At 52.3% G+C, this 12,357-nt stretch overlaps 1 protein-coding gene across 5 annotated transcripts in view; it reads left to right on the top strand.

Annotated features, from left to right (window-relative positions):
• The window catches only part of POMT1 (protein O-mannosyltransferase 1), a 20,913-nt gene continuing 8,556 nt past the window's right edge, over positions 1-12,357 (top strand). For 2 of the 5 annotated variants that reach the window (XM_063713900.1, XM_063713903.1), the window contains exons 1-12: positions 1-178; positions 1,283-1,434; positions 3,197-3,303; positions 3,490-3,540; positions 4,452-4,598; positions 6,120-6,231; positions 6,953-7,018; positions 7,113-7,206; positions 7,470-7,625; positions 8,543-8,673; positions 9,251-9,346; positions 10,450-10,542. In XM_063713900.1, coding sequence (XP_063569970.1) covers positions 1,313-1,434; positions 3,197-3,303; positions 3,490-3,540; positions 4,452-4,598; positions 6,120-6,231; positions 6,953-7,018; positions 7,113-7,206; positions 7,470-7,625; positions 8,543-8,673; positions 9,251-9,346; positions 10,450-10,542 — 1,175 coding nt within the window. In that variant the 5' untranslated portion in view covers positions 1-178; positions 1,283-1,312. The remainder of the gene's footprint in view (positions 179-1,282; positions 1,435-3,196; positions 3,304-3,489; positions 3,541-4,451; positions 4,599-6,119; positions 6,232-6,952; positions 7,019-7,112; positions 7,207-7,469; positions 7,626-8,542; positions 8,674-9,250; positions 9,347-10,449; positions 10,543-12,357) is intronic. The other 3 variants (NM_001135380.2, XM_063713902.1, XM_063713901.1) reach the window with 3 other exon arrangements.

Genomic DNA, 12,357 nt, shown 5'->3' on the forward strand with positions numbered 1-12,357 from the left:
GTGCGCAAGCGCGCTGCTGCCCGTCGGGCCCCGCAGGCGCGGTGAATCGAACGTTGAGCAGGGTAGTGAGTGGTGCGGGGTGCCGAGCGGCCTCACCCCCAACCGTCGGCCCAGTCGGACGGTTCTGAGGCGTTGCCGGGAGCCGGGCGCGGCTCTGCCTGGACTCGGAGAAACGCGGGTACGTTTGGGGACACCGGGGACGAGAGCCCAGCCCGGACTTGGGGGAGTCCGTCAGTGCGGGACGCGGGTCCGTGGCTTGCGGACAGGCTGGGGCCGGGGGCGTCCCCGTCTTTCCGGAGCTGGGGACGGGGTTCGGGCCCGGGCAGGTGCGGCGTTCGGGCAACCGAGCCCCGAAGTAAGAACTCCGTGGCGCGTGCAGCCCTAGGGAGGAAGGGCGTGCTGCGGGTGCAGTCTCAGGCTGAGGACGGAGCTGGGGCCGACGCAGCCTCGGGAGTTGGTGGCCGGGACAGGTGCGGCCTGTGGGGAAGAAGGGCCGGCCAGGGAGATGCGGTCTGCAAGGGGAGAGGAAGCACTCCCAGGACGGATGGGACCTTTTGGGAGGAAGGCGCTCAAGGCAGATGCAGCTCAGGGAGGGAAGGGCGCGTCCAGGGTAGATGGGGCCTGAGGAGACCAGCGGGGCGCCAACGGCCAGATGCGGCTTTGGTGTGAGACAGGGTGTCCCAGGCCTGATGCAGCCTCAAGAGAAGCTGAGCTCAAGGGAAGATGAAGCCTGGAGGAGAACGTGGGGGTGCAGGGTGCAAATGCATCCTCCAGGCGAGAAAGGGAGCACCCGGGGATGATGTGCCGCTGGGATAGAAGGCAGGGAGGCACTGGGGGCAGATGCATCCTTGAGGAGAGATGAGGAGGCCCCGAGGCTCGGCCAGGTTGGGGTCCCTGGGCTGTAAGCAGCTGAGATGGCACCCAGGAGCTGCCCAGGGTCAGGGAGCTGTGGCCGCACTGTGGGCTCCTGGTCGTCGGGGAGGGAGGGCAGAAACCCTGGCGTTCCTTAGCAGTGTTCTCGCTCCCAAGATGTGCTCGGCAGGTTTTGTGGGCTGAGTTGTTGAAAGGAGTGAATGTCCAGTCCTGAGATCCCGTGAATTCCCACCCGAGTTCACTGCTAGTGCCCCTCACCCCACATGTCTACCTGAACCAAGGCTCCAGGAACTTCGGCCCGGCTGTGCTGTGGTTCTCTCGACGCGCGTCTGGGAGCCGGGTGGCTGGGGATTCCTTCTGTAGCCTCTCGTGAGCCCTCACTGACCACGGCTCTTTCCTTCTTTTCTAGGGCATCTGCCTGAGCCCTCTTTTCTACAAGATGTGGGGATTTTTGAAGCGCCCTGTAGTGGTGACGGCTGACATCAACTTGAGCCTTGTGGCCCTGACTGGGATGGGGTTACTGAGCCGGCTGTGGCGACTCACCTACCCGCGGGCTGTGGTGTAAGCTAAATGACTCCATTCCCAGGGTGAATCTAGAATTGTACTTTGTGACAGGAGGCGCCCTTACTGAATAGCATAAATGGGAGAGTGAAATCCTGGCTTCTTGGTGATAGATGTTTTTGGCAGTGAGAGGAAAGACCAGTCTGTCCCCAGGACAGCCCCAGCAGAGTACACCTTTTAGGTCTTGCCCTCTGAGTCTGTAACAGGTGAAATTTGGCCCATTAAAGGGGTGCAGTAGAGGAAAATCTGGTTGCCAGCCTTAGGTAACAGTTTTAAAGTCTGGACGGCAGAGGATTGATGGATTTGGAAGTGAGTCTTCACTGTTGAGAGCACTCTTTAGAATGTGTTTTTGTCATAATAGGAAGTGATTGCTGTTATTATTGAAGGGCTCTTTATTAACTGATTAATTGTGTGTGTGTGTGTGTTTTGTTTTTTTTGAGACGGAGTCTTGCTCTGTCGCCCAGGTTGGAGTGCAGTGGTGCCATCTCGGCTCACTGCAACCTCTGCCTCCTAGGTTCAAGCAGTTCTCTGCCTCAGCCTCCCGAGTAGCTGAGATTCCAGGTGCCCACCACCACACCCGGCTAATTTTTGTATTTTTAGTAGAGACGGGATTTCACCATCTTGGCCAGGCTGGTATTGAACTCCTGACCTCATGATCCACCCGCTTCGGTCTCTCAAAGTGTTAGGATTACAGGCACGAGCCACTCCGCCCTGCTGCATGTTCTTTTTTGTTTAACTTTTTATTATGGAAAACGTCAAACATATACAAAAGCAGGGAGACGAGTATAATGAATGACCCCCCCACACACACACCAGTATATTCATTACCCAGCTTCACCTTATCAGTTCACAGCCAGCCCCCTCCCTGCAGTGGATTTTACTTTGAAGCAAATCCTAGACATATTATATTCATAGATAATTCAGCGGTATGTCTGTAAAAGATGAGGATTCTTTTTTTTTTTTTTTTTTTGGAGACATAGTCTCGCTCTGTCACCCAGGCTGTAGTGCAATGGTGCAATCGTGATTCTCCTACCTCAGCCTCCTGAGTACCTGGGATTGCAGGCACCTGCCACCACACCTGGCTCATTTTTGTATTTTTACTAGAGAAGGGGTTTCACCATGTTGGCCAAGCTGATCTCGAACTCCTGACCTTGTGATCCACCTACCTCAGCCTCCCAAAGTACTGGGATTACAGGCGTGAGCCACCGTGCCTGGCTGAGGATTCTTAAAAACAAAAATCACATAACCACAGTTGCATTATCATGCCTGAGAAATTGACAGCAGTTTCTTGGTTATCTTCACCTCTCCCTGATTGAAAACATGTTATTGCAGTTGATTCCCACGTTTTCCTTTCATACTTGCAGCTGTTTCATTGGGTCATCGCTAGCCACAGACATGTGCTGCTGGTGGGGGCGGGGGTGGGGGGGTGGGTAGGCAGAATTAGCCTTGCGTCCCAGGAGGTCTTTCAGCAGGTTGGCTCATAGTATCCACCTAAATCAAACACGAGGGAGAGACAGAATCTGTATGGGGCAGGCATGCTGAGTGCCAGCTGTGCTTGGTGAATTCCCCATGTCTCTGTGGGTGGGTGATGCTGTATGCATCTTAATATTTGGGGATGGGAAACAATTGGGGCAACAGATCCAGCCTTTGCTGATCACCCACCCAAAGTCATTTGGAAACACATACACATTTATCCTCACAGTTTTTGTTTACAGTTAAGATTCTAATTGAATATAATATGGGTTGTTTTTTTTTTTTCTAGTTTTGACGAAGTATATTATGGGCAGTACATCTCTTTTTACATGAAACGAATCTTCTTCTTGGATGACAGTGGGCCGCCATTTGGCCACATGGTGCTGGCCTTGGGAGGTAGGAGTCATCAGTTAGGAGAGTAGCCCCTACCCTTCAGGACCTCAAATACATTTAAAACTTATCAGTGCATTTCTTACAGGCAGAAACCAGGTCTTATTATTGATGCATCTTATTTATTGCTTGCCACAGTACTCTAGAAATATTTGCTGAATGGGATAGTTACTGATTAATCTTCTGTTTCAGGTTATTTAGGAGGATTCGATGGCAATTTTTTGTGGAACAGAATTGGAGCAGGTAAAAGATAATTTTCATTTCCCTTATTAATGTGCACAGGTTAGAATGGAGAGATTGTGACTTTTGTAAGGATTAACAACTGTGGCTTTTTTTTTTCCTTTCATACCTAGTCCCACAGAAACTGTGCCTTATTAATCTGAGTCCAGAAAATAATAAATTGGTTGGATTACAAATGAAAGACTTTTGAAAAGTATGGTTAAAATCTTAGTGTTTAGTTACAGTCATTATTTTAGCCCTTGTTGTTGGTACACGTATTACATAGCATCTGATTGTAATTATCTTTTGTACATGTAAATTTTGTACATTGCCACAATGTTTTTGAAAATAGGGAGAGTAGGCCGGGCGCGGTGGCTCACGCCTGTAATCCCAGCACTTTGGGAGGCTGAGGCAGGCAGATCACGAGGTCAGGAGATCAAGACCATCCTGGCTAACACGGTGAAACCCCGTCTCTATTAAAAATACAAAAATTAGCCGGGTGTGGTGGCGGGCGCCTGTAGTCCCAGCAACTCGGGAGGCTGAGGCAGGAGAATGGCGTGAACCCGGGAGGCGGAGCTTGCAGTGAGACGAGATGGCGCCACAGCACTCCAGCCTGGGCGACAGAGCGAGACTCCGTCTCAAAAAAAAAAAAAGAAAAAAGAAAATAGGGAGGGTAAATGTATAAGTAAGGCGGTAAATTTTAGAATCCTTAGTCCTGTCTATGCTTCGTGAGATCGGGTTCCGTGACTATGCAAAGCTAATTTCAAAGCCTTCACCCATAGTTTATGCACTCTGCTGCCGAAGTGGTCCCCAGTTTTGTAAACGTGCATTTTAGAGTCTGTGCGCATGATGGCGCTATGTGAAAACACAGCTGCAGCACATGGAGATGGTGTGTGCACAGTGTAGTCAGCTCTGCAGTGTGGTTGCTTTTCCAGAATACAGTAGCAACGTGCCTGTGTGGTCCCTGCGCCTGCTGCCAGCGCTGGCAGGGGCCTTGTCGGTCCCCATGGCCTACCAGATAGTGTTGGAGCTCCACTTTTCTCATTGCGCCGCCATGGGAGCTGCTCTGTTGATGCTCATCGGTAAGACCTGTGCCCCTGCCTGCTCTTGCTGTCACGTAGGGAAGAACTGACCCTTTGGCCCGGAAGATCACGTGGGCTTGGTGGGCAAGCTGCACCAGAAAGTGCATCTGGTTCATCCAGATTTGACGCTGCAAGTCACCCGCTCCCAGGCTGACCCCGTGGTATGGGATTACTGAATTGTGGGATCAGACTCTTATCAGCAGTCAGGGTATGGCAGTAGAAAACTGCCCAGATGATGCTGCAAAGTCCATGCGCACGTGGGCACCTCCATCTCCAACCAATCTTGTAACCAAATGATAACTTCCCCTTGTTCCACCACCTCCCAGGCCTTGGCCAATTGAGATGGACTCGTAAGTCAGTGGATCCTCTTCAGAGAGGGTCTTCCAGCTCATGTTTATGAACAGATGAAATTAAAGCAGATGAAAAGTTAGATTAGGCTGGGTGCAGTGGCTCACACCTATAATCCCAGCACTTTGGGAGGCGGAGGCAGGTGGCTCACTTGAGCCCGGGAGTTCAGGACCAGCCTAGGCAAGATAGTAAGACTGCATCTGTACAAAAAATAAGGGTCAGGCGCAGTGGCTCACGCCTGTAATCCCAGCACTTTGGGAGGCTGAGGCGGGCAGATCACGAGGTCAGGAGTTTGAGACCAGCCTGGCCAACATGGTGAAACCCCGTCGAAAAATACAAAAAAATACGAAAAATTAGCTGAGCATGGCGGCAGGTGCCTGTAATCCCAGCTACTTGGGAGGCTGAGACAGGAGAACTGCTTGAACCCGGGAGGTGGAGGTTGCAGTGAGCCAAGACTGCGCCACTGCACTCCAGCCTGGGCAACAGAGCGAGACTCCATCTCAAAAAAAATAAGCCGGGCACGGTGGCTCACGCCTGTAATCCCAGCACTTTGGGAGGTCGAGGCGGGTGGATCACAAGGTCAAGAGATCGAGAACATCCTGGCCAACATGGTGAAACCCCATCTCTACTAAAAATACAAAATTTAGCTGGGCATGGTGGCGCCCACCTTTTGTCCCAGCTACTCAGGAGGCTGAGGCAGGAGAATCGCTTGAACCCGGGAGGCAGAGGTTGCAGTGAGCCGAGATTGCACCACTGCACTCCAGCCTGGTGACAGAGCAAGACTCTGTCTCAAAAAAATAAATAAATAAAATTAGCCAGGTGTGGTGGCATGCGCCTGTAGTCCCAGCTACTCAGGAGCCTGAGGCAGGAGGATCCCTTGAGCCCTGGTGGTCAAAGCTGCAGTGAGCCATGATGGTGCCACTGCACTCCAGCCTGGGCAACAGAGGAAGACCCTGACTCAAAAAAAAGAAAGAGACAGTAGAAAATCAACAGAGATGTGTATTGGGTGATGACAGTATGAGGCCCTGTGTCTATAGAATGTTTTAACATTCACAGCAGCCCCATACAGTTGTATCGCTTCTGAAGTATGCCTTTTTTCATGAATGTTTTTCATCCTCATACATATTTTCCCTTGCTACCTTAAAATTGACACGTATTTCCTTTTTGAAACAGAGAATGCTCTCATCACTCAGTCAAGGCTAATGCTTTTGGAATCAGTGTTAATATTTTTTAATCTATTGGCCGTGTTGTCCTACCTGAAGTTCTTCAACTGCCAAAAGCACAGGTATGGAAAATGGAGTGTCTTCCTGGTTAACGAGAACAGAGATTCTGGGTGGTTTGTTGGTCTGAGATGGTCCGTTACCTTTTTTTGTTTTGTTTTGTTTTGTTTTGTGAGACGGTACCTTTTCATTTTGAGGAGTTGCTTGCTAAATATCTTTTTTTTTGAGACAGAGTCCCTGTCACCCAGGCTGGAGTGTAATGGCGCGATCTCGGCTCACTGCAACCTCTGCTTCCCAGGTTCAAGCAATTCTCCAGCCTCAGACTCCTGAGTAGCTGAGATTACAGGCACACACCACCGTGCCTGGCTAATTTTAGTATTTTTAGTAGAGACGGGGTTTCACCATATTGGCCAGGCTGGTCTCAAACTCCTGACCTCACGTGATCCACCCATCTTGGCCTCCCAAAGTGCTGGGATTACAGGCGTGAGCTTCTGTGCTTAGTGCTAGATATCTTTTGGTCCTCTAGTATTTTGGGGGTTGGCCCTTGGCTTGTGACTTCATAAATACATCTTCATTTTTCTATAATTTAAACTAACAGGACAGAATTTTCTGGGCAAAAAGAAAAATTCTGCTGGGACGGATTCTTTGGGAGATGGGAATTCTTTCTTACTGCACCTGTCGCTCAGCCGACCCAGAAAGATTTCCCTGAAGAATGTGGAGCTTCTCTAGCCTTTTGGAAATGTGTCTGAACTATTCCTATCTCCGTCTGCTCTGTTTTTATTCCAGCCCGTTTTCTCTGAGCTGGTGGTTCTGGCTAACACTGACAGGGGTCGCTTGTTCCTGCGCAGTGGGGTGAGTTTGAGCCTTTGGTCTTGGGCAGTGTCCTCCTCTGCCTCCTCGTGTTTTCTTGTCTCGTGTTAACTCCATTTCCGTCATGTCTTTGCAGCATCAAGTACATGGGTGTGTTCACCTACGTGCTCGTTCTGGGTGTTGCAGCTGTCCATGCCTGGCACCTGATTGGAGACCAGACTTTGTCCAATGTAGGTGCTGATGTCCAGTGCTGCATGAGAGCGGCCTGTATGGTGCAGATGCGGATGTCACAGGGGGAACTTGGTGAAAAGACTCAAATCCTCAATGTTTCAGAAGCAGGCAGGCCTCGGCAGCCTTGCCTGTCGGCATCTGCAGGTGCCTCTGTATGGGAGGCCAGAGTTTCTGTCACTAACTTTTTCTAAGCTCACAATGTCTAGAGGTGGGTGCGCTTTTCCACGCAGTAGAACAAGACTTTTCTTTGAATCTCTGGCAGGTCTGTGTGTTCTGTCACTTGCTCGCCCGAGCAGTGGCTTTGCTGGTCATCCCGGTCGTCCTGTACTTACTGTTCTTCTACGTCCACTTGATTCTACTCTTCCGCTCTGGGCCCCACGACCAAATCATGTCCAGTGCCTTCCAGGCCAGCTTAGAGGTAAGTAAGCAGTGGGCATCGTGGCCACTGGAAAAGGAAGATGATAGTGGACCCAGAGTTTTCTTACAAATACATCAAGTGAACATTAGCACTTGAATCAAAAAATGAAGAATCCACATCCATATTTCTTTTTTTGGCGGAGGGGAATGGAGTCTTACTCTGTCACCCAAACTCCGCCTCCTGGCTTCAAGCAATTCTCCTACCTCAGCCTCCCAAGTAGCTGGGATTACAAGCACCTGCGACTACACCTGGCTAATTTTTTTGTTTTGTTAGTAGAGATGGGGTTTCACGACGTTGGTCAGTCTGGTCTGGAACTCCTGACCTCAAGTGATCCACCCACCTCAGCCTCTCAAAGTGCTGGGATTACAGGTGTGAGCCACTGTGCCCGGCAGCTGGGAGCGTTTTAAAGTCAAGTCCTACAAACCCTGGGCAGTTTCACCCGCCTTAAGGACCGCACTCAACTGTGACCTTCATTCCTATGAACCTCGCAGCAGTGGTAGAAGGTATCAGTAGAGGCGGTCAGGACCGTGGTTCCTAAAGTCAGCCAAGCCTGCCGACGGCCAGTGCTGTAGTGCTGTGTGTTTCAGCAAGCTGTTTGGCTCACCCCAGTCTTGGTTTTCTTATCTCTTAGACATTATCATTGCTCTTACCTCATTGGATGCTTGTAAGGACTGAATAGGGTGCACGTGGAAGGCTGAACCGAGTGCCTGGCCCAGAGGCAGCATTTGATCAGACTTAGTGTTCATTATGGTTCTATAATGTAACATGACGTGATTAAATGGTAGATCATTACCACTATTACGAGAATGGCCACTAGCCTGAACATCACTCCAGAGGAGGAGTGGCCATCGGGAAGGCTGGCTTAGGGGCATTTTTCTTTCTGTCTCTCACTCATCAACCTTCTGCTTCTGTCTCAGGGAGGACTAGCTCGGATCACCCAGGGTCAGCCGCTGGAGGTGGCCTTCGGGTCCCAGGTCACTCTGAGGAATGTCTTTGGGAAACCTGTGCCCTGCTGGCTTCATTCCCACCAGGACACCTACCCCATGATGTAAGGAAAGCGATGGTTTTACTTTGAAGATGATTAAATGCTTTATTTGCTCATAGATGTGCTTATCTTAGCAACTTTCCCTTTCTTTGAGGAAGTTTGTTTGCAGGGCAGAAAGAAGTTGAGCAGCCTGGGTGCTGATTGCCCGTGAGCTTCGTGGTTCCCGGGTGTTGCTGGAGGGACTTGGCATGTGGCAGGGCCCAGGGTCGGCCCCAGCTCTGTGGCTGTGGCTGACCTCAGCACTGCCTGCCTAAATTGTCTGATTTCAGCTCCTTATCTGTGGTATCTTCATTTTCCCTGAAACCCCTTGCTAGGTTGTATTTGTTGAAATCTGCTTCCCTTTGCAGAAACTTTAGGAGAAAGGTGTGTGGGCCTGATCGATGACCCACTTCCAGATACGTTTCTTTCCCTTTCTTTTCTTTTTTTCACAAATAGAGACGGGGTCTCACTATGTTGCCCAGGCTGGTCTCAAACTCCTAGGCTCAAGCAGTTATCCTACCTCAGCCTCCCAAGGTGCTCTGATTACAGGCGTGAGCCACCGCGCCTGGCCCAGATACATCTCTTTGTTGACTTCACACAGATATGAGAACGGCCGAGGAAGCTCCCACCAGCAACAGGTGACCTGTTACCCCTTCAAAGACGTCAATAACTGGTGGATTGTAAAGGATCCCAGGAGGTGAGTGCAGGTCCTGTGACTCCAGAGCAGAGCTCACCTCCTGGCCTGGCCAGGCGAGACCCTGGGATGCAGTCCTGGGCCCCCTTCTTTCCCTCCCTCACCAACTCTAGTCACCGTTACGGCCTGAACGCCAGCTCAGTGCTGAGTCCAACATCAGGGGAGTAGATCATGAGACCCTCAGTGAGCAGCCTGCTCAGTAGCTGCTCTGAGGAGTTTCCAGGCAAGCTCAGTGCCCCGACCTGTGTCCCTCTCCCTTCCTCATAAAAACAAGAACCCCCCTCCTGCAAAAGTAGCATCATCTTGCACACACCCCAGCTAGAGGCGCCCCTTGCTCTCATTCCCATATCCAGTCCTGTGGATTCTGCCCCCAAACAAGGTCTCTAGCCGTCCCCGGTCACCGTTTCCCGATGGTGTCCTCCCATTGCTGCCTGCCCAATTCCAGCACCTGCAGCCCGAGTGGGCTTTTTTTTTTTTCCTTCTTTTTTTTTTTGTGGGGGACAGAGTCCCACCCTGTTGCCCAGGCTGGAGTGCAGTGGTACAATCTCGGCTCACTGCAACCTCCACCTACCGGGTTCAAGCGATCCTTCTGCCTCAGCCTCCCAAGTAGATAAGATTACAGGTGCCCACCACCACATCCTGGTAATTTCTGTATTTTTAGTAGAGATGGGGTTTCACCATGTTGGCCAGGCTGGTCTTGAACTCCTGACCTCAAGTGGTCCACCCAGCTCAGCCTCCCAAAGTGCTGGGATTGCAGGCGTGAGCCACCACGCCCGGCCCCCTCATACACTTTGATTGGTGGAATGCCCTTCAGAAGGATTCCTTGGCAGTCATGGTACATTTGTCACTGTAGTGTTTGTAGACAAATTCAGAGCAATGCAGGTGTGATGACCGCGGATGGAATCACATTTGGAAAATGACCTTTGGTTTCAGAAAAGAGCTCAATTAATGTCTGTGCTTTGGTTTCCTGTGTTCACCTCATGTGAGGCATACATGGGTTGGGAGGCAGTCTCAGCCATGAGAATTCAGAGCTGTGCCCCTCCAGTGCAACTGTTAGTTCGAGGGGACCAGGCGCTGCGTGGTCCCGACAGCACTGTGTCTTCCAGGCACCAACTGGTGGTGAGCAGCCCTCCGAGACCTGTGAGGCATGGGGACATGGTGCAGCTGGTCCACGGCCTGACCACCCGCTCCCTGAACACGTGAGTGTGCCTGCCGTCTGCTCTGCTGCACCTGTGGGTTTCCTCTGTGGTTCTCTGTTCAGAGCAAAACGTGAGCCCTGCCATGGGCCGCTGCCCCCTGTCTCCCCCTCACCTGCATGTGCAGCAGCTCTTAGACCTACATTTGATGCTGGGAGGCCTGGCCGCGGAAGGGAGCGGGGTTAAGAGGAAACAGAGGCTCCGTGAGGACTGGACAGAAGCACCTAGCACAGCCCATCCTAGGAGAGCTCGGGGCACCGTGGATGAGTGTACACGGACAGGCTGGGAATGTTGACCCGCTTTCTATGCAGAGAATGGAGTTTGGGCGCACCTCCGTAAAGTGGTAAAGCTTAAAGTATGAGTGAGTCCAAGAAGCCTGGAAGTTCGGGCACGAGTGGAGCCGTGAAGGCTTCTTCCCTCTCAGTCCTTCGTCCTTGTCCGACTTGCCTTCCCGCGGTGCTGGGCACAGTTGCTCACACCCTCCTCCTTTCTCCCTGACTGCGCTCTCCACCGCCTCCTCTTCCTCTGTTGCTCTCAGTCTCTGAGGGCCCTCCGGCCTTGCCGCCTCTGCACAGGCCCAGTCCTGGGGCTACCTCTTCTGGACTTCCACCCAGCTGCCCGGGGCTCACCTCCAGCTCTCCACGACTCCCAGCTCCACAGGGGCGGTCACTGGCCCTGGCTCTTCTGGTTCTCCCTGGAAAGGGCCCAGTAGCTGAGGCATCACCTGACTCCTTCCCCTCCTCTCCCATTGCACGTTGATTCCATTGGGAGATCCTGTTTCTCAACCTTCAGAACCAGCCCTGGGAAGGGGTCCTTCCTTCTCCCTCTACTCCCACCTCCTTGGGCCTGACCTCTCTACCTCGCAGCAGCCCGTCCGGCCTGGGGACCATGCACAGCCCACTTGCGTTGTTCCTCTGTGCTCAGTGACTCCTGTCACCCGCCAGGGCCCCTGGTGACCCTGACATGCTTCACCCCCACCACCCTGGCTCCCCCAGCCCTGAAACAACCACCTGCGGGCCCCTTGGGGGCTCCACACTTGCTCCCTCTGTGAGAATGTTCTTGGACTTGGCTCCCCCATGGCCCCTCTATGTAGGGGTCTGCTGGGATGTCACCGCATCAGAAAGTGCCTCCCGGGTGCTGTCCCCCACCATTTGTTTTATTAGTGGCACTCCTGCAGCTGCATGCTCTGTCCACCGGCATGATGGCTGTTTCCCAGAGGGCTGTGAGGGCCTCGTCTTGTTCACAGCTGGGTGGCTGCTCCTAGACAGTGCCAGGTGCATGGTGCGGTACCACATGGTTACTGAGTGTGTGGATTAAGAGGAAGTGGGTGTTCCTGACCGGGCGTGCTGGCTCACGCCTGTAATCCCAGCACTTTGGGAGGCCAAGGCAGGCAGATCATTTGAGGTCAGGAGTTGGAGACAAGCTGGGCCAACATGGTGAAACCCCGTCTCTACTAAAAATACAAAAATTAGCCAGGCATGGTGGCACGTGCCTGTAATCCCAGCTAAACAGGAGGCTGAGGCAGGAGAATCGCTTGAACCCAGGAGGCAGAGGTTGCAGTGAGCTGAGATCGCGCCATTTGCACTCCAGCCTGGGTGACAGAGTGAGACTCCGTCTCAAAAAAAAAAAAGAAGTGGGTGTTCGTTAACATTGAGGTTGATAGCCTTTTCTCCCGGCATATCTGCTGCATCCCCAGGCCAGCTGGGCGCGGGGGCGGGCAGCTCAGCCCTGCAAGTTGTAGCATTGGTACTGCCAGCTGGCATCGCAGCAGTACCGGATCAGGGGCCTGGGCTCGCGGTTCCTTCCTCTGAAACTTGG

This window comes from Pongo abelii, chromosome 13 (genome assembly GCF_028885655.2).
Source record: "Pongo abelii isolate AG06213 chromosome 13, NHGRI_mPonAbe1-v2.0_pri, whole genome shotgun sequence".
Taxonomy (NCBI): Eukaryota; Metazoa; Chordata; class Mammalia; order Primates; family Hominidae; genus Pongo; species Pongo abelii.